This window comes from Mytilus trossulus, chromosome 2 (genome assembly GCF_036588685.1).
Source record: "Mytilus trossulus isolate FHL-02 chromosome 2, PNRI_Mtr1.1.1.hap1, whole genome shotgun sequence".
Lineage (NCBI taxonomy): Eukaryota > Metazoa > Mollusca > Bivalvia > Mytilida > Mytilidae > Mytilus > Mytilus trossulus.
Window position 1 is genome coordinate 89,790,518 of NC_086374.1, and position 22,893 is coordinate 89,813,410.

The 22,893-nt window shown below is 31.9% G+C and overlaps 1 protein-coding gene across 1 annotated transcript in view; it reads left to right on the forward strand.

Annotated features, from left to right (window-relative positions):
• The first annotated feature begins 9,444 nt into the window (after positions 1-9,444).
• Positions 9,445-22,893, forward strand: part of LOC134705517 (uncharacterized) — a 57,006-nt gene continuing 43,557 nt past the window's right edge. The window contains exons 1-2 of the mRNA XM_063564237.1: positions 9,445-9,527; positions 17,329-17,679. Of these exons, the coding sequence (XP_063420307.1) occupies positions 9,455-9,527; positions 17,329-17,679 (424 nt within the window). The 5' untranslated portion in view covers positions 9,445-9,454. The remainder of the gene's footprint in view (positions 9,528-17,328; positions 17,680-22,893) is intronic.

Below are 22,893 nucleotides of genomic sequence, written 5' to 3' on the forward strand. Positions count from 1 at the left end.
TAATCAGATTACTTATTCTCATTAACCGTTATCAAGTAATTCATTACAATCTATTTTTATCGCCTTTAATCAGAATATACTTGTTAAATGTCAAATTAATCATGTTAATCAGCTGGTGTCCCGTTACGATGTTTATGCAGGTGTCTCAGTTGACCTCAGCTTCGGTTGACCTTAGCTCTGGGCTCTGGGCTCCTGTAATATAGCTCCTGTAGAATATTTCTTTGTTCAGGGTCATTTAACCATATTGTAATCAGGTTACTAGAGTAGTATAAAAGAGAGAAATAGTTGTAGATACGATATACGATATACGAGAGAGACGATTTTGTGTACGAGAGGAGTGTACATAGGAGATTTTGGATTATGTCACCGTATTGTTGAGCCTGCAGTTTAGATGTTGTAAACTTGTATTACTGTAATATGTACTTTGGATTTTGAATAATACAATATTGAGCTTTTAACCGACTTTGTGTTTATGTTATTTTGCACGACTTCGCTCAGACTACACCAGTATCCATTTATTTATTTATGTGACCAGGATTTCCTTAATCACGCTACCAGAGATTTTTAGGGTTACCCTGTTAAAGAGTATACTTGGCATTCGTCGTCCGTGGACGTGTGAAACGTAGACACCTAACAACAAAGCACAAACACAAGACTGCACACTTTAGTTTAAGTCCTCATACTTGAACACTTTTTCGTCACATTGGTGGCAACGGTGGGATTCAAGTTGTATCACGGCAAACTAACCAACTTACTACTTTTTCGTCAAAGTAAGTAAAACGGAATTCATTTGATGAGACTGTCAACATATAAACGCTATAAAACCAGGTTTAATCCCTCATTTTCTACATTTAAAACACCTGTACCAAGTCAGGAATATGACAGTTCTTGTCTATTCGTTATTAATGTGTTTTATCATTTGATTTTGCCAATTGATTATATGGACTGTCCGATTAAATTTTCCTCCGAGTTCAGCGTTTTTTGTGATTTTACCTTTTTGCCTTGGCAAGGTTGTATAAAAGAACATCAACAAACACTCCGCCGCTGCGTAAATTGTTATCGTTTCGTCTACATAAGACTCATCAGTGACGCTCATATCAAAATAGTAATAAACCAAACAAATACAAAGTTGAAGAGCATTAAGGATCCAAAATTCCAAAAAATTGTGCCAAATACGGCTAAGGTAATCTATGCCTGGGATAAAAAAAATCCTTAGTTTTTCGAAAAATTCAAAGTTTTGTAAACAGGAAATTTATAAAAATGACCACATAATTGATATTCATGTCAACACCGAAGTGCTGACTACTGGGCTGGTGATACCTTTGGGGACGAAACGTCCACCAAAACGACTCTCAATTAGCATTAGATAAATATTTGAAATAAAACGGACACACTTAAGTAAGCTAAAGGTAGTCACGTTTGCCAGATGGAAGTGCAACCTGTTCGATGATTCATAAACATTGTAAGAAGTATCACCGACAAAGTTAGATAATACAATCAATTATCTAATTACTACCACTATTAGATGTTAATTAGTATTATAATTTTCACTGTTATTTTCGGAACTCGTTTTAGAAATTTATATGTGACGTCACTTTGGGTATGCAATGGCTATGGCAATACGGCTGTGATTTTGTAATGATTTTATTTCATTCTATAGCTAGTCACCACTTCAGTATAATCATGTATATCTATTATATAGTCATTTTATAAAATTTACTGTGTGTAAAACTATGTAGTATTCTTGATAATAATGATGTTTCTGTCCCAGTCGGACAACCCTTGCCTCACAACTTTTTGGAAATTTTGGTCCTCGGCCATCTTGTTGTTGTAATGGCTTTCAAACTTTTTTTTTATCTGAGCATAGTTTTGTGTGGACGTAGCGCGGGTCTGGAGTATAAAAAAATTAACCTGTTACCTTTTTTGTTAATTATGTTTTTGTTCTGTTTCAGCTAACTGATTTACCAACTAGTTTGTTGAAATTAAGATCAACTGTGGGACTCTAAAGGATAAATATACAAGATGTTCAGACGACTGAAAAGATACTTTTCAGTCGATGCTATTTTTATAACGTTAGGTAAGTAATGCAAATAATTCTGTTGTTGAATATTTTTACATTGTAACAAATGTGGACACAGATCAGCGTGAATAGTATGTTTAAATGTTTGACAGTGTTTTATGACAAAAGGATTTCTATGTTTTTCCCATACGGTTATTATTCAGTTTTTTTATGAGACGGGCATGGAAGATACACTAATTGCATTGATTACAAAATGATTATGATAAAATATGTTCCGTGTCTTTGATTTTGAATAAATTTTGTAGCTAGGAGAGGAACAAATATTAGGTTTATTTATTCATAATTATATTATCATATGGGAGATGTTATCTGAGAACATATATTTGCTAACTATTTGTATTGTTCTATTCATGTTACTTTGTGGTGGATCAGCAGTATCACAGGTAAAAGATTTTGTTAAAATATCGATTTTTTTTATGGTCTTGAGTAAAGACAATGCCTGGCATGATGCTTGTGGTTAGATGAGCTAGAAAGTAAATTTGTGTTATATTTGTATTAATTCTTCCAAAATATCTCCTCGAAAGTGGTCAAAGCAAATCAAAGTTTTGACAAGTAGAAAAATTATATCAACAAAAACCTTCATGATCATGCTGAAAAGAAGCATAACTGCCACAAAATTCATTTGATCAAAATTCAAGTGGATCTAAGAAGTTATAGTATTCAATATGAAAAACGTATTGCAAAAATATTCTCTTTTTCATTTTGTTTTATACAGATACAAATATAAGTGATATTAGTACAGTAAGGCAGTGCTGTTATGTTGTGAAAGTGTTGTGATAAAAATAATACTGTTAATTCACACAAGAAATAAACAAATGAAAGATAAATGTTGAATATGTGCAATGAAATAAAGTTTAAGAAACCAATTAGGCCAGATAGGCCTTATGATTTTTGGTCTTTTTTTAACATACTGAATGACCATTAACACTCAGGACAAAGGCGTAACCATTTACTGTTATTTCACACAAATTAAGGAATAAACATATGAAAGATAAATGTTGAACATGTGCAATGAAATTAAGTTTCAGAAATCAATAAGGCCAGATAGGCTTTTTTTTAACATACTGAATTATCATTAACACTCAGGACTAAAGCATGACGTCATGTAGGCAGTATAGATGTATAAAAGTAAAGTGCACCATAACAATATAGCATCATATTGCTTGTAGGACAAGTAGCTTTGTTTGGTAAAGTTGACTAATAAACAAAAAAAATGTTTGTTTAATGTCTAAATAAAATGCTTTTATTTCACTATTACTAACATTGTACATATAATGTATTCTTCTTTGACAATTCCTTGTACATGAAAGTTGTCTGTCAAATCTTTATTTCACAAAAAATGAATTGAATAACAATGAACTGAGCTCAAAGCAAATCACTGTAATAATACACTTCAACAAATAGCTCAATTCAATAGTATGTTTTGTACTATATGACATTCATGAACATCCAATAGATATAGGAAGATGTGGTGTGAGTGCCAATGAGACAACTCTCCATCCAAATAACAATTTAAAAATTAAACCATTATAGGTTAAAGTACGGCCTTCAAAACTTCAAAACCATATCTCACAAGCATGCCATACTACATGGTTAGATCAGAAGTCCCGAAAAAGACATGCATTTTATTATCGTATTTTAAATATATACACCAGTTCACAAAATTGTAGTAAAATCATTTAGTATCATTTAGTATCTACCAAGTATCAGCGGTTTTATGCTCAAATTGATATAGGTTGGGTGCCCCTCTGAACATACCTAAACCTAATTTTAGATAACCGATGCAGAAACATTGAAAACTATAAAATATTATCTAAGACTTGTCAGTGCCTATTTACCATCACCACTTAATCAATTATATATGTATACAAAAATAAGACTAAAATTGACATTTGGTCTTTACTCAACCTTCATTCCTCAAGTCGATGTTCGAATATGACTTCATAATAAAATAAGAGTCCATATCTACAACCAATGAAACACCCCTCAAATAGATTAGCCGGAATGAAATCCCAGCTTTCTCATATGGAACCTTAAACTTAAAAAAAAAATTAAACAATATAATTTACATTTTGCAAATAGTAGAAATAATAAATTCGATATATTTATATATTTTACTTATTTCGTCTATCGTTCGAGACTGTATATTGACCTCTAGAAGTCTTTCTTATATAAATATGGCACTATAATGTATTCATCTGCTCATGAATCAAATTGAACTTGGCCTTTGTATTTGTCTGCGGCAAATTGTTGATTTTTTTTTAGTCTTTATGCAGTTTAACTTTAATTTGGTTGAATGTATCTGACCTCATTTTGCATGTTTTCGCGGATGTAATTTCACAATTACATAATTTGTTATAAATTGAAAAAATAATGACAATATACATTGTTGCATTGTGCACTTGGTTCCTTCCCAAAATATCATATTGGCCAAGAGGTATATCTTAAATGTTTTTGTTATTTTTTTACAGGTCATACAAATCAGTTCAACTTTTATTTTTTTGCAAATGTAAAAGAGACATTAAGCATTAAAAAATCTTGGTTTTTTTTATTGAGTTAAGCCTTCCAGTTGATATTATAATCGGGTGTTTTTCTATGAGTATTATGTAGACGAAACGCGCGTCTGGTGTACTAAATTATAATCCTGTTACTTTTGATACTTTCGATGCCGCTGCTGGTGAACGTTTCGTCCCCGAGGGTATCACCAGCCCAGTGGTCAACACTTCGGTGTTGACATGCATATCAATAATGTAGTCATTTGTACAAATTTCCTGTTTACAAAACTTTGAATCGTTCCATAAACTAAGGATTTTCTTATCCCAGGCATAGATTACCTTAGCCGTATTTGGCACAACTTTTTTTGGAATTTTGGATCCTCAATTCTCTTAAACTTTTTACTTATTTGGCTTAATAAATATTTTGATATGAGCATCACTGATGAGTCTATTGTAGACGAAACGCGAGTCCGGCTTACTAAATTATAATCTTGGCATCTTTGATAACTATTTCTATGTTGTGATGTGAAACTATTGTTTCAGAAAAAAGGAGAAAGTTTGGTACCATTAAAATGTTTACACCTGTCCTAAGTTAGGAATCTGATGTACATTAATTGTCGTTTGTTTATGTAATTACGACGTGTTTGTCGCTTTTTTATATTAATTAAACCGTGGGTTTTCCCGTTTGAATGGTTTTACACTAACAATTTTGGGGCCTTAATTGCCTGTTGTTCGTCGTGAGCCAAGGCCCGGTGTTGAAGGCCGTACCTTGATCTCTGGTTTAGTATTTTGAACTTCATATATTTTGTCGAACACGCATAAAACGTTATCATTGTAGATATAACCATGCAACATGATAAATTAAAAGCAGCAATTTATGGCTAACTTTTGTCGTGCATAATACAATTCTTGACTAAATAATTTACACAATTAAATTCTTTTGAGAGGGAAAAATAATTCTGGCGTATTAAATTTTAAACCTGGTGCCTTTTGTTAGTTATTATTCGTGTGGTATGTATTTATTTGAATTGTAGTCCTATAATGTTATGTTGTAATTTAAATGTTATATTTAACATTTCCATTAAAGCGGGAGGTTTGGCATGCCACAAAACCAGGTTCAACCCACCATTTGTTTCTTTAAAAAAATGTCCAGTACCAAGTTACGAATATGGCCTTTGTTATATCATAGTTCGTTTATGTGTGTGTTACATTTTAACCTTGTGTTTCTGTTGTGTCGTTTGTTTTCTCTGATATTTGAGTGTGATATTACTATAAGACGTGTCACGGTACTTTACTATCCCAAATTTATTTATTTAGTTTTGATGTTATATTTGTTATTCTCATCGGATTTTTTCTAATGCTTAGTTCGTGTCAGTGTGTTTTACATTTTAATGTTTTGTGTTTGTTCTCCTCTTATATTTCATGCGTTTCCCTAAGTTTTAGTTTGTAACCCGGATTTGATTTTGTCTAACGATTTATGAGTTTCGAACAGCTGTATACTACTGTTGCCTTAATTGAAAGAGTTGATTCTGCTTTGGTTCATAAAAAGAATGGCTAACGTAGATACACATATTGTATCTCTGGATAGAATTACCGTACTTAGACTGATTCAAACAAAAAGTATCTTAAATTGGCATTATCAAGACGCTTAATTTCTTTATAGGTAAATATTTGTAGGATTTGGAGGGTGTGTGTTTTCAGCAAATAATTGGCTTTCTCATGGAAACAAACTGAGCTCCTCTTCTTGCCAACTTGTTCCTTTTTTAACAAGTGAAGGAAGAAATCCTTTAACCTCATTTGGCGCTAAAAAGCTGATGCCTTTTACTAGATAATTCAAAGTTTGGTGAAATCTATGTTTTCAAACTTGAGATTAGAATAAAACTGATATAGTTAAGCCTGTCTAGTATTGCCAACAACAATGCAACACACACAGATACGAACTATGAAATAATAAATGCCATTTTTCAGACTTGGTACAAGACATTTTAAGGAAAAATGGTGGATTGAAACTGTTTTGCGGTATGCTAATATATCATTTTATTCTGGTATAACCTTAGTTGGACAAAGGTATACAGAAAAACACATTAGTTTACATTACATTGCATACAAGTACATTTGTTGAGGAAACATTAAATATGAGTTTTTTACAACGGTATGATCAGTATAGCCGACAGGTTAACATCAGTTTGAATCCAGTTTGTCATTTATAATTCTAATAAATTGGCACAACTTCGTGCCTTTATGGCAATGTTATATATAACACTAAATGACAAAATTACATATCTGGACTACAGTACGAATAAACGCAAGAACATTCAGGACAGACAAATACACAAATAAACATTAAAAATGGACATTTCGACCAAACTTTAAAAAATTCATTCACAGTACATAAGACTCACCAGTGATCATCCGATCAAAATAGAAACGAAAGCCAAACAAGTATAAATTTGAAGAGCATTGTTGACCCTAAATTCCAAAAAGTTGTGCCAAATATGGCTAAGGTTATCTATTCCTTGGACACTACTCTTGCCTTTATTAAACACTAAAAAATGTAAATGGCTGAAACTTTTCCCCCGTTGTCAACAGCTGGCAATTTACGGCTTCTACAGAAAATTCAAAATGTATTATAGGTTCTGAATAAACTCATCATAGATACCAGGACTAAATTTAGTATATACGCCAGACGCGCATGTCGTCTTCAAAAGACTTATCAGTGACGCTCAAATCCAAAAAAAGTTAAAAGGCCAAATAAAGTACGAAGTTGAAGAGCATTGAGGACCAAAATTCCTAAAAGTTTTGCCAAATACTGCTAAGGTAATCTATGCCTGAGGTAGAAAAGCCTTAGTTTTTAAAAAAATTCAAAAACTTGTAAACAGTAAATTAATAAATATAACCATATCAATGACAATTCATGTCAGCACAAAAAGTGCTGACTACTTGGTTTGTGATACCCTCGGGGAAATAAATCTCCACCAGCAGTGGCATCGACCCAGTGGTTGTAAATAAACTCATCATAGATACCAAGACAAGTTTAGTATAAACGCCAGACGCGCGTTTCATCTACAAAAGACTCATCAATGACGTTCGAATCCAAAATAGTTAAAAGGCCAAATAAAGTACGAAGTTGGAGAGCATTGAGGACCAAAATTCCAAAAAGTTTTGACAATACAGCTAAGGTAATATATGCCTGATACGCTTTCATGCTTACAAGCTATACAACATACTAAAATTAAAACCCGATGATTCATAAGATTTTATATAAAGAAATAATTTGTTTCCCTGGGTACCGAGTCATGTTGGAATCAATGGAAGCACGGTTGTAGAATAGTCGGCAAAACAATGCACTGTATGACCCTTTATCTAACTGTGATATACCATATCCCGATTTTAGATCTAATATTAGAGAATATGTTTCAAATAAATTGAAAAATGAATGGAGTAAAAAAGATAATAAAAAATTACAGGAAATTAAACCTTCATTCTGTAAACCTCAAAATAATGTGCAGAAAAATAATCAATGTGTTATTTCTAGATTCTCTATTGGTTATACTAAAATAACACAAGAATATCATCTAAAAAATGAAGATGAACCACAATATAAAAAAGAAGATTTGGTATGATTGCCAATGAGACAAATATCCAAAAAAAGACCAAAAATGACACAAACATTAACAATTATAGGTCACCGTACGTCCTTTCAACAACGAGCAAAGCCCATACCGCATTTAGTCAGCGATAAAAGGCCCCGATAAGACGATGTAAAACAATTCAAACGAGAAAACTAACGGCCTTATTTGTGTAAAAAAATGAACGAAAAACAAATATGTAACACATAAACAAACGACAACCACTGAATTACAGGCTTCTGACTTAGGACAGGCACTTACATAAATAAATAATGTGGCGGGGTTAAACATGTTAGCGGAATCCCAACCCTCCCCTAACCTGGGACAGTGGTGTAACAGTATACCTTACATCTGCAAGTTTACTATTTAACATGTTTTGATTTAGTGCACTGACTTTGATGAAATTCGTAGGAAGCATTTCAATGTCAATAATAGGTATGATATTTGATAGATTTCCGATTTCTTTATTTTTTCATTCTTAAACTAAGTTAGAATATAATATAGCATAGAAAATATTGCATATGTTTAAACAAAGTGATTTTAACGTTATTCTATTGTTGAATATAATTTGTAAATGGACAATTTTGCTTTAAATTTGATTTTAGTATATTTGAAGGACCTTTTGTCTGACTTTAACAAAATCGCTTTAAATCGAAAAATATTTGATTACCCTGCAAAATAGGCTTTTTGCACTAAGGCGACGTAAATCACAAACCAATCAACCAAACAATCAATCAATTTCAACAGCTGAATGGACAGGGATATATATGTTATGTTCACATCCTTTATTGTAAACAGGAATAATGAAGTGTCAGTTTTATGGTTTTTAAACAATAGAAGAAAACAACAATCCCTATGAACATATCAAGTTTATAATACGTCGAAATGTACATTTCATAAAGAAAAACAGTACCGTTTATGCAATTAGATTTATAAATGAATCCGAATGTGTTCAAACATGCCTATCAACGTTTACTTGAATAACTCTAGCCCTTCTTTTTCTTTTGTTTTCAAATTTTTCATTGTAGACTCATGAAACTCCGAAACTACAGTACCATTTATAGTTGCACCCGACTATACATTTTCTTAAATAATGAACAGGCTCAAAGTGTATAATTTCACAATCAAAGTGTATCTCCGTTAAATTACTTCAATAAATGATGTGTTTATCTGAACTGTCATCTCATGTTATCTCACTTTTAGGCTGGTTTTATATGTCGAATGGCAGATCAACAGACACAAAAGAATATATGAAGTATCAAGCAGAAGAACGGCCATGTTATTTGATGGATGAATATCCATATTTTTTATCTGGAAGGCAAGGTAAATGAAACCATATCAATTTGTGATGTGGAATTATGCAGGTAAATAACGTCTGCAATTAAAGTCATAACAGAGAGGCGAAAGATAAAATATGAACATTTAAATTCACGAATTTAGAACAAACTGACAACACCATGACTAAAAAGGAAAAAAGGACAACAGACAAACAATCACACAAATAAAGACATGATTCAATATTAACAAAAAAAATAAGTAGGTCATTGCCAGAAGATTGTAGACGTCATGAAAATTTCTTTTTTTTGTTTCCCGTTCGAAAAATATTTAGTCACAGACTTTTATTAGTATTATAATTTGACTTTTCGGTTTAACGAAAAAAAAAAACTATGTGTTTAATCTTGTTTTACGACTCTTTCTAAAAAACGTAGGTTGATTATTTCTAGGGTTCAAACACAATATAAGTGACTATGATTCTGTTATATAACTTTGATAATGGAATGTGTAAATGAAGACGCGTCCCGTGATCCTAATGCTTCTGATATTATGAAAGCTCATAATCCCAGTTTTCTTATCATGTAATGTTGTTTTCAAAAATCCATCATTTAGTTTTCTTTCTGTCAGAAGAAATTCAGTTTTTCCTTGTTAAACCAGGTTTGGCCTTCCTTTGTGCTTTTTTGGTAGGTCTTATAACAAAGAAGATGTGGTATGATTGCCAATGAGACAAATCTCCACAAGAGACCAAAATGACATAGAAATTAACAACTATATTGTCCATCAAGTTAGAAAGTTTGATTCAGGAATGCAGATATTTAAAATAAATGTGAATTTTCATTTATAAGAACCAATTTATAAGAATATAACTTATAAATATTAATATTTTTGCAAATGTTAATTTTTTTTGGTTGTTTTCTAAATTTTTTTGAAATGGGCATTTTAAGGGGAGGTAACTCTAAAACAGTGCATTTTCTGAAGGATTCTACATCGAATTTTCCTATTTTGTATTTTAGCCGGAAAAAATGGACGGTGATCCTATTTTTTCTTTTGATATTCTCAAAGCAGTGTCTGAAAGCTATCTATTTCTGAAGTATTTAAAAATTCTATCTGGTGCGGGAATTTCTCGCTACATTGAAGACCTGTTGGTGACCTTCTGCTGTTGTGTTTTTTTATTTTGGTCGGGTTGTTGTCTCTTTGACACATTCCCCATTTCCAATCTCAATTTTATCATTTTGTTTAGTTTCACAAAATGGTGTTTTTTTCCTGTATAATCCATACAAAATGTGTCATTTTGTCCCGTCCTGTAGCTTGAGAAAATGCGCGGTGACCTATCATTTTTATTATATTTTTTAACACGTATCAATAGATACTACGTTTTGGCAAAGTATGAACAAATTCTATCATTTTTATTTTAGACTCCCATACCACCTTAAGAGTAATTTTTAAAAATATCTATTAAGCAGACATCACTCAGGAAATAAGCCAAAAAAAATATGCAAAAAAGTCAATTTAAATCTTAATTAGACATATGAAGAAGTGGTATCAGAGTTCCAAAGCCACACCTTATAAAAGTAATCCATTATAGGTCAAAGTACAGTCTTTAACAAGATGCCTATGCTCACACCGAACAGAAAGGTATAAAGGGCCCTAAAAAAATTGTGTAAACCCGTTGAAATAGAAAAACCAACGGTCTAATCTATATGTCAGCGGCAATAAGTGAAATTAGGCATTAAGCTTAAATCCTAGGCAATAAGCTAACACCTAAGCATTATGTCTATTGCTTAAATGATGTTAGGCATAAGTCTTAAATCCTAGGATTTAAGCTTCAATCCTGAAAAAGTGTGCATGGATTAAGCTTAATGCCTTAAATATCAATTCAAGTAAATAAAAGACATGTATTTATCTAATAAAAATAAATTTGTTTCATAATAAAATTATGAGAACTGAAATTTAAAATGTCATCTTATATTTTTATTTTTTATTAAAACTCACGGAATAATATTTAAAAAAAAATATGAAAATATAGAAATTTGTTTTAAAATAATTCATTATCACAAATTGCATATATGTATCTGTGACACCGACTATTGCACTGTCAACTTTTTTCGAATTTGCACCTGTTACTTAAACATTTGGATTTACATGAACATTACAAAATTTCTGACCACCTGGGTTTGTTTTAAGATCCATCAAATCAACTTGTTCTCTACTATTAAAGTTTTAAGATAAAATTTGGCCGGGCTTCACTACTACTCCCTTCCCTATACGTTTAATTCCGATTATAATTTTCAAAAAGTGAAAGAAATAGTTCAATATCATCACGGGTAATATTAGCATGTCCATTATTGATTCAGTTGTTTAATCATATGGTCTCTGCTGCCATGGCCTTCAATGGTACAAAACTTTTTACTTTTTCCCTTCTTTTCTGATGATTCCAAAAAATATGATTGTACTTTTCTCTAGGGTGTATGTTCCTAGTTTTCAAGATTAGAATTTACACCGCAAAAACTCAAGAAATGTATCCTTTATCGACATGTTGTCACATAATGCCAATAATGCGGACAAAGAAGTGAGAAACACGAAATGGCCTGGATTATTTAATAAAAATTTTAACCAAAGGAATTTTACTTTTCAATAAAAAAACAATCATATCTGAATTTTGTCTACTTTTGACCAGTTCAAACCAGCTGGTCTAGTTACATGCAAAAAAATTTAAATATATCATAATTGTAATATAGAATCCCATCCCCTTTTTTAATTGGATACTTATAAATTATCGTTGATAATGATTTTCTCGCTTAAGCCGGTACGGCGAAAGCTAGAAAAGCAATCGAGTTTAGATGACCAATGATAATGTGTTTATCGCTGTTTTACCTATGACGACGATGCCAATTTCATGTCAATTTCCTTAGCAACGCCACATGGCTCCTTAGGTTCTAGCTATAATTTTTCATCTCAAGCGAGTAGCATATGAAAAATAATCACAAAAAAATATCACAGGAAAAATCACTTATTTCAATTTAGAAACTACTTTATATCAAGAATAATCCACTGAATACAGTAGAGTCTACTTATTGCCTAAAATTAGGTTCGGCAATAGGATGAATAATCATCATCATATTTCAATAAATAAGCTTAATGACTGAAAATTTTAATAAAAAAAAGAGAAAAACTAATGAACCACATCAACTTGCAGCAAAAATTATAAACCACAACATGAGGTGCTAAATTTTTTACACTATATCCGGATTTTGACAATTAATGTCTCTTCAGTGATGTTATGGATCGAACAGTATTTTGAAGGCCATATAATTTACCTCAACTTATGTTAGACTCTTAAATTTGAAAGAGGCGAAATAGGATGAATGGATTATATAAACTGCAGAGAAAATATTATACAAGCCCAAGCGAAATAAATATAACCACAATTTTTGTTTACTTTTTAAATTGTTATTTGGATGGAGAGTTGTCTCATTGGCACTCACACCACATCTTCCTATATCTATGTAAACAAATTTCGCTGTCGAGTGGTCTAAATACAGCACAAACCACAATTTCCATTGGACCAAAAACGAGTAAAAGTATATTTTAACAAAACGTACTTGACTAACAGATGAATAACTGATGTTCTAAATCCCTGCTGACTGCCATTGATGATTGCCAAATGAATTGATGTACCAAAGTGGATCTTTATATTATTTTAATACCAAATAGAAACTTAGTAATAGGGGGTACTATCTTCCCTCATAGAGACATACATAAGCTGACATGGATTTCCCCAAATGGTAGAGACAAAAATTAAATAGACAATATCATCATCAATGGAAAGTGGAAAAGATCGCTGCAAGATGTACGTGTTATGTGGGGTGCATATGTTGCTAGTGACCACCATCTAGTAATTGCAAGCATCAAACTGAAACTTAAAAAGCTGTCTACTTATGTAAATGTGAAAAGGAAATTTGATGTTGGAAAATTGCAAGATCCAAAAATCCACCAAGAGTTCAAACTGGAAATAAAGAACAGGTTTCAGCTATTAGAAAACCTCACGACTGACGACACAACCACAATAAGAGTCACTGATGAATGGCAACAGGTACATGAAATATACACAGAAGCCAGTAAAAAGGTACTATGATTCAAAAGACAAGTACACAAAGAATGGATAACACCTGAAACTTGGAAATTGATAGATGAAAGAAAAGAAGTGAACAACAAAATTTGTCAAACACATTCTGAGAGAATTAAAGAAAAGCTTAGAACAAAGTATAAAGAATGCAACAAGAAGGTTAAAACAGCAACAAGAAAGAACAAGAGAGATTTTATGGAAGACCTAGCAAAAGAAGCAGAAAGTGCAGCTTCAAGTCAGAGTAACTAAACAACTAAGTGGTAAAAAGGCAAAGATTAATATGCCAATTAAAGATAAAAACAACAACATGCTAACAACAGAACGAGATCAATATTTAAGATGAAAGGAACATTTTCAAGAGGTTCAAAATCGAAAAGATCCAGATAATCTAGCAATTATTCCTGAGGCACCCTTAGACCTTGAAATAGACACAGATCCACCTTCAAAACAAGAAATACAGAAAGCCATTAAAAGCTTGAAAAACAAAAAAGCAACTGGCACAGACCAACTAAATGCAGAACTTTTAAAGATAGATCCAATGCAAGCAGCGGAAACTTTACATCCAGTATTCCAGAAAATATGGGAACAAGCTGTTATTCCTATCAGTGGTGCAACATCATAACAATCCCAAAATCAGGAGACTTAACCAACTGCAGCAACTGGAGAGGAATTACCTTACTATCTATTCCAAGTAAGGTCTTCTGCAAAATTTTGATATCAAGAATTATAGAGTCTGTGGATAAGAGACTAAGACAAGAACAAGCTGGTTTCAGAAAAGGTAGAGGCTGTATAGACCACATATTTGTACTACGTAACATCTTAGAACAGTGTCATGAGTGGCAGAGAAAACTTCTAGTAAATTTTGTGGACTTCGAAAAAGCGTTTGACAGCTTACACAGAGAAAGTCTTTGGGAAATTCCTAGAAACTCTGGAATACCAAGTAAGATAGTGCAACTCATCAAGCAGTTCTATACAAACTTCTCATGTACCATCAACTCTGAAGCTGACACTAGTTTCCATGTTAAATCTGGAGTGAGGCAAGGATGCGTCATGTTATCTGTGCTGTTTATAATTGCTATTGATTAGGTAATGAGAACAACCCTAGCAGAAAGTAACACCGGACTGAGATGGACACTTTGTACCATGCTTGCGGACACAGACTAATGCTGATGATTTAGCACTTTTATCGCATACCGAAGATCATATGCAGGAGAAGACCAAAAAACTAGAAGAAACGGCTAAAATGATTGGGCTTAAGATCAATGCCAAAAAGACAAAGTTAATGTACCTCAATACAGAGAGACAACCTATAATATTTATAGAAGGGAAACAGCTGGAAACAGTCGACTCATTCAACTATCTAGGCAGTTGTATAACAACAGAAGGTGGTGATGAAAGAGATATTAAGATAAGGATAGGAAAAGCTAGATCCGCATTCATAAGATTAGGCAACATCTGGAAAACAGCAGCCTTTTCAAAGAAGACCAAGCTCAGGCTCTACAACAGCTGTGTATTATCTGTACTCCTATATGGCTCAGAGTGCTGAAGAATGACTGACAAAGATATCAACAGACTCTCCAGCTTCCATAACACATGCCTGCGGAAGATAGTGAAAATATTCTGGCCAAACAAAATCTCCAACAAAGATCTACATGAGATTACCAGCACCAACGACATGGAGACTTTGCTAATACGAAAAAGATGGAGGTGGCTTGGTCATGTTATACGCAAACCATCTAATGACATGACCAAGGTAGCCCTTAGATGGACACCAGAGGGGAAAAGAAAAGAGGCCGACCTAAAACTACATGGAGACGCACCATAGAACATGAGCTAAAAGAAAGAGGATATACCTGGGGCACGGTGGAAAGAAAAGCAAACAACCGAGAAGAGTGGAGGAAACTTGTCCTTGCCCTATGTGCCATTAGGCATAGCAAGGACTAAGTAAGTAAGTAAATAGAAAATAATAAACTTGCGTCAAAAAACTTTAGTCTGATAAATCCGCTGTAGATAGAAAGATACACAACATATTCAAATTAAAAATTGATTATTCTAGTAAATTGTGTTGACCTTTTTTTTATTACACGATAACCCTTTATTTTTTATTTCACAGATTTTGTACTGATTTTGCTTATGTTGCAGAAATGTTTGTAAAATGTTTCTGATTTTTTTGTAATGTTTTATAGTTTTATAAAATGAATGTTTCAAACCGCTTTAACTTTCGACAAATCGCTGAATATGGTGCACCAATTTTGGATCACCATTCAAGGCCACATTTTGAGCAGGATATCTTTACCCTTCATTGGCACTCGGGAAAAGCTAAGACTCTTTCATCTTGCAATAGTTTGAAAAATGGACTTTCCAACTCTTCACATAAGAAAACGTAAATGGGTTGGTTCTGTTTTGTTGGACAAAAAAGAAATGAACAATGTAAATACACGTATCTTGATTCAGGGAGGGAAACATCACTTTCATTTAAACCAAAAAAAAGTCTTGATTTCTTGATTGACAACAATATTTGTTAAGTAAGGACAACATGTTATTCATAAGAAGTTTAATCCATCGTTTTCTACATAAGAAAATGCCTGTACCAAATCAAGAATATGACAGTTGGTATCTATTCGTTTGATGTGTTGAATTGTTTATTGTTGCGATATGATAAGGGACTTTTCGTTTTGAATTTTCCTCTGAGTTCGATATTAGTCATACGATTTATGGAACAGATTGTCAAGAAGAGAAGCAAGCATCTTGAAAACGTCTGTTTCAGAGAATGCAAAATTGTGTGTTCACCGAATTTATGTATAGAAACTAAGCACCAAAATTATTATTGATCTAATGATTTACATCATGTCAAGACACTTTTGCACTTGAGCAAACAAAAACAAAGAAAAAAAAAAACAACCTCCATTACAATATTCGGGAAATACCCCTGCTCCCTTATTTTTTTTCTGATTTTTCCTTTCATAAAACGTTGCAAAATCTGTTGGTTATGAAGGACAGTCAGAAATTGAACCATATTAGAAGACCTTACGTATTTATAACTATAATCCTTCATGTTAGTTATCTGTTAGACCAAGTATTTATCAGTAACAAATGACTGTTTATCTTAACGGTCAAGTCACACAAAAACACTTTTTGCAAGCTTATGACATGTACCTTATAGATTGAAACTTATTTACTTTGAGTTAATATCACTTGACGTTGATTGGATATTTTACTAGGTAACGCAGTATCCTGATCATTTCACGAAAAAACTTATTACTTATTAACTGTCCCATTTATATCATGATGAATGTCATATCTCTGGGGTTGATTAATTAATTGTTTTTTTATATGACATATCCTTCTTCATTTTTCTAATATTTGCTAAATATACATTAAAATACTGCTCCCTGATTTAAACTAAACATCATGATCATATGCTTTTGCAGTTTGTTATTTTCAAAAGTTAAGTTGAATTATTTGATAAAGTTAACTATAAAAAACCCACCTAAAACAAGAAGAAAAAGAAGATAACGACAATTTACAGGCTGTCATAAACCTTCGTTATTGACGTTAGATGGACGCTGTTTCAAATCTTATATAAACCTGTCGTGGTGAATATAATTTTGTATCAAAGAGGATTTCTGATGCTCTTAACCAAAGAAAAAACAGAAAAATTAAAGTTGCATAATAATGATAATATATGTGTGTAGCGGATGATTTCTTTTCACATATTTATAGGTATGATACCTTCAACCGACGTCCACCTCGAATCGGAAGTCTACTCAAAAGATCAAAACTATGTATTCAAATTGACATGCTATGCATTTGTAAAACCATTTGGAGAAGCTGCGTCATTTTTGTTTGATTATATTCAAGTAGATGCAGTGAGAAATGTCGAGAACACATGTTTTCATGCAAATGGCAAATGTCTTCCTGAGAAGTGTTTCTGTTGTACCAACGAAGGTCTTTACGTTTTTCTACTGGTATTAAAAAGGTCTGACATAACTGATTTGCGAAGTGTATCTTGTGAAATAAGAACCGACAAACCATTTATGAAAAGTATTGCCTCGATTGATCTTGATAGCAAAGGTAAATAAAAAATTTAAATATATATCTGTATAAAGCACACTGAAATACACTACACAAATAGTTTGTTAACGTGAATGCGAAAGCAAAGTATAGTAACAACTGCTATGGTCATAAATAACATTGTAATAAATCACAATCATATTTAGCTATTATATTAATTATTTTCCACTTTGGTTTATCCCCAATGTTTCTTGTATAATTTTATGCACCGAAAATATTCGAACAAAACTATATCGTATGCATTTATTGACTGGGCCGCTTATCTAAATGCAAATTGACAGATACAAAACGTCCCGAAATTATCTTTTATACGGTGTTTCGCATAGGAAGATTAATAGGCACAGTGTTGAAAGAATTACACACTAGTTAAAAAAGGACAAGGTTCACTTATGGCACAAATGGCGTAAAATATCAACGTTTATCATAAAACACCAAAAAGGTCTAAATTTGGTTCGTAAATGGGTCTATTTCAAAAGTCTAAATGCTAACTATATTAGTTCTTTTCATAACAGTACATAATATTCTCCAAAGCAAGGCTATTTGGGACATTTTGTCAAAACATGATGAATTTTGTGTATTTGTCAGACCTAAAAGCTTAAGAAACACATTGGCCGCCACCTACGATCCAGAATATGTTGTAACCAAAAAATTCCAATTTTGATATAGATTATCATTGGATCGTAGATGGCGGCCAAGGTTCATTATTTCAAAAAAACAATTAAAATAATGGTTTATTTAAGGGGTCATAGCTCCATAAATTGTAAAGGAAAGCCTAAAAAAATATATATTTGTCTCAATAGTATTATTACAAGTATTTCTATGTGAAATTTGTATTTTTTTTTGGCCCGATTTTAAAAACATAATGAATGCAGGGTCTATTTTACCCTTCGTTAATATAGTTATAAAGGTACCAGGATTCTTTAGTTGTCGTTTCGCAAATCAAGTTAATGGTATCATCTATGCTAAAAGTAAAACATTAATACACCACATCATTTTAAATCGGTGGTGTCATAGTTTGATTTGCTATTTATTAGTATACAGAATGTAAAACACAACCAATTAACATCCATCTGTTATCATATAATTCACGTCCTCCATAATTGTTTGTTAATTTTTAATCAAAGTAATAGTCGCTTCAATTCGGCATTGAACCAAAAAAAGTAAAAAGGAAGTCAAAGTTTTAGATCAGCAATGAATAACGGAAACATTTATTGTGGATCTTTCGTTACTGATTCAAAGTAGAAAAAACGACAATTTACATAGAGGACTCTTTATAATATATGCATAAAGTGGTTCAATAGTTTTCTTAACATTATAAAAACACCAGAAACTTAATTTATGTCGTGTTATTCATAACGATAATGTATAATACAAAATACAGGGGTATCTCAATTGGTCGAGTCTATAAAAAGTCGACCGGGAATAATTTTAATAGAGATATCAAGGGTATGCAAATAAAAACATCTCTAACCACCAAAACACACAGGTATGCAAAAGCCAGCAAATGACTGCGGTTCTTGTGTTGGAACAATAACAATGTTTTAAGATTGTTTAATGTATTTACAATATATCATGTTATCAGCAGAATATGTAAAATAACCAATACATAACAATTAGATGATGAAACTTATACTTCGCGGATTTCGTTCGTTCGAGACGTTGTCTGGATTACATTTCGTATGGACCATTCAAAAACATACATTTGAATGCCTGTTATATATGAACATCTAAAATCTTTGGAGCTATATATAAAGAAGGACGTAAACAGAACACCAAAATTCATCTACGCCAACTGTGTACCAATTCTGGTATATTACAGTTATTTTCCAATCGTTTGAGCTTTTGATTTTGCCATTTTGTAAAGATTTTCCCGCTTTGAATATTTATTGGATCTCGGTATTTTTGTCATTTAACTTTTTGCATTTTTTAAAAGAGAAGAGTTTCATAAAAACTACTTAATAACATTAACGGTATCAATTTTCCTGCACCAGATGCGCATTTCGACAAGACATGTCTCTTCAGTGATGCTCGTGGTCAAAATATTTTAAATCCAAAGCTTATATTAAAGGTGAAGAGCTATATTCCAAACCCTTTACGACGTTTTGAATATATCACGAAACAAAAGCACAACCAAAACAGAAATATTTCTAATAAATCCTTGAATGCAAAGTTAATTCATAATATAAGTGGCACAGTTGTAGCCGTAATTGGAGCTCCTATGAGATGTTAAATTGTCTATATTTACAGTAGTACACATAATAAATTACATTTAAACAGGTTTTAATAAGAGAAAAAAAATCCGTTGTATTCATAAGTGTGATGCAATATATATATATTTGAAAGAAAAACAATGCATTTCCTCATGACAGTATTTGATTTGCTACATGATAAGTTGTAGCAGTAATAATGCTATGCGCTAACGTTTTTGCAAAGGCGAGGCGCTAACAATTGTATACACCGCTCGATGGACAGCACACATACATCACATAAATAGGGATTCTTTGAATGATTTTCATGAGGTAGCAGTCCACAGTAAGGTATGTAGTTTCACATTTTATTCCCTGTCGATTTTTCAATTAAAATTCATTATTGGATAGCCGAAGATTACAATAGCGGGTGAATAGGAACACCAAAAGTATGCAATTCGTTTACTTTTCTACATTGGCTAGAGGTATCGGGGGAGGTTTGAGATCTCACAAACATATTTAACCCCGCCGCATTTTTGCGCCTGTCCCAAGTCAGGAGCCCCCGGCCTTTGTAAGTCTTGTATTATTTTAATTTTAGCTTCTTGTGTACTATTTGGAATTTAGAATGGCGTTATTATCACTGAACTAGTATATATTTGTGTAGGGGCCAGCTGAAGGACTACATTTAAGACCTGTTGGTGACCTTCTGCTGTTGTTTTTTTATTTGGTCGGGTTGTTGTCTCTTTGACACATTCCCAATTTTCATTCTCAATTTTAATGTATGTAATATAAGCTGTTTTCTGTATGCCAGTTCGTATTTGCATTTCAATACCAAACATTGGTCCAGCAATTTTTGTGAAGTCTTTTTCCAACGGTTTGTCGTACGAAGTTTGCGTTAAATTTTACGAAATAATAAGGCAAAAGACACCCATTGTTTTTATCATTAGGTAGATTTCAACAGTTTCTGAAAAACTATAATTCAAAGGCCTTGAAATTCTATTTTAATCCAAATCTTTTAGGGAATACGTGACATTTTCATCCCCCATTTTGCAATATTTTACTGTATATAAAGCAGTGATATAAAGGCAGAATGTTGCCATGGATACACATAAAAGAATAATATTTCACCCTTTTAACTTTTGAAAAACAAATCTATGGAAGATACAGATTACATACATATGCACACGTATAAGACAAACAGTCAAGTTAATGTTTTTGATAGTCAGGGGTAGAAGGTAATAGAAAATGTTATGGGTAAATTATCATTTTATTTTTAAACTGTGGAGTGCTACCATATGACACATAAAAAAAGCACAGAAATGCCATTTTTAAGACAAATTTTCACAAACCTTTAGTCTATAGTTTTTTTATTTTAGTTCTGAAGAGAAAAAAATCTGCTAGGATTGGAATACATGATAATTGTATTGTTTACTGTCCGTAGCAATAAAATGTATTTGTCACTAAGACATGTTAGGGTCTTAAATTTGTACTCCATTAGCTTTGATTTATACAAAGATTGCTTCTTTTTTTAAACTTTAAATATTTTTATTTCACTACTGGTTATAAACAATGTCCCTTAGCGCTACAACAATGACGCTAAGTTTCCTCCCTGTGTTATTAATTGCTAATGAAACCAGGGGATTTGATTAGCAACATATATCTCATATTTATATATTTTGTTAGTTGCATTTTACAAAGTATTTATACGAGCACACAATACATATACATTATTCAGTGATCATATATACTACAAGTGTATTTATAAACAATCATAAAAGAAAAAAAGAAAAAAAAAAATGGATTTTTGTCCGTCATTTGTTTTTATATAAAAAAGACTAGTTTAAATGAAAGTACAATATTCAAGAATGATCAAGCATGGTTGGCCTAACAGCTTGGTAAATAATTTCATGAAATGGCGAGTAATTTATTACAGTCATCCAAGTCACTTATTAAATGTGTAAATTTTTAAACTTAGAAAAATCGAATATTTCAGGTAAGTAAAAATGAAGTATATAGAAGAGATTAAAGAAGGAGCGTTTGACATCTGATCTTGAATGATTTGTTAAATTAGTGATTGATTGATTCTTTGTTATTTAAATTCTTTAGAATTTATTTAAGGTATAATTCTCATAAAAAAAAAATATAATCAAAGTTTTGATATTTTCCTGGATGATATAACATTTGTGTTTCAATTTCATTTTTTAGAACTGAAACTGACAACATGTTCACACATTTAGTTCTCTTTTTTTCTAATAAATAAAAACATTTATAAATCACATAACAAATCATTGTTATGACATGATTAAGTGGATAGTATTCCATATCTTTAATTTAATATCCAAGTACAAGACTTTTAAGACAGAAGACATATTGATCTATATTTTAATACATAAAAGGGCGTTTTTCAATAAAACGTATTTTCTTGTCCCAACCACTTAAAAAATGTGTTTGATCTTTGAAAGTAATATTTTGTGCAGTCAGTACATTGAATTATATTTAACTTTTTTAAGCGAGGAAACAGTTTATTTTTAGAGAGATTGATAAGATATTGACTCTTGAATGGTCCAAAACAACCAAAATGGCATATCCCTAGACCGCTTGTTCAACATTCATACTCTAAAATATCGTAAAAAAATTAATAAATAAATGTTTTTTTTTACTTTACATATGTTCTTTAATAATTCAAAAGTATGTTCAGAGCAAAGATATTTTAATAAACAGCTTTCAATATAGTTTTTTTTTTAATTTCAGAAGGTGTGTCCATAACAAAATGTCCACTACGAAACGAAGTAATTAAAATTTGCAAATAAACAGTTTCATAAAATCAATGTAATTTTTGTTTGCAAGAGATATAAACATTAGGGTCTTACAAAAGAAGTGATGCTTTTATAACGGCAATTAAATTGTTGGTAAGAAAAATTGAGCACATCAAATGGACCAGAGTGATACCGTATTTTTGATTATTTCCACTACGTAACGGGTCAAATCTCCTTCAGTATCTGGTTTTAAAATTATGAAAAAAATATCA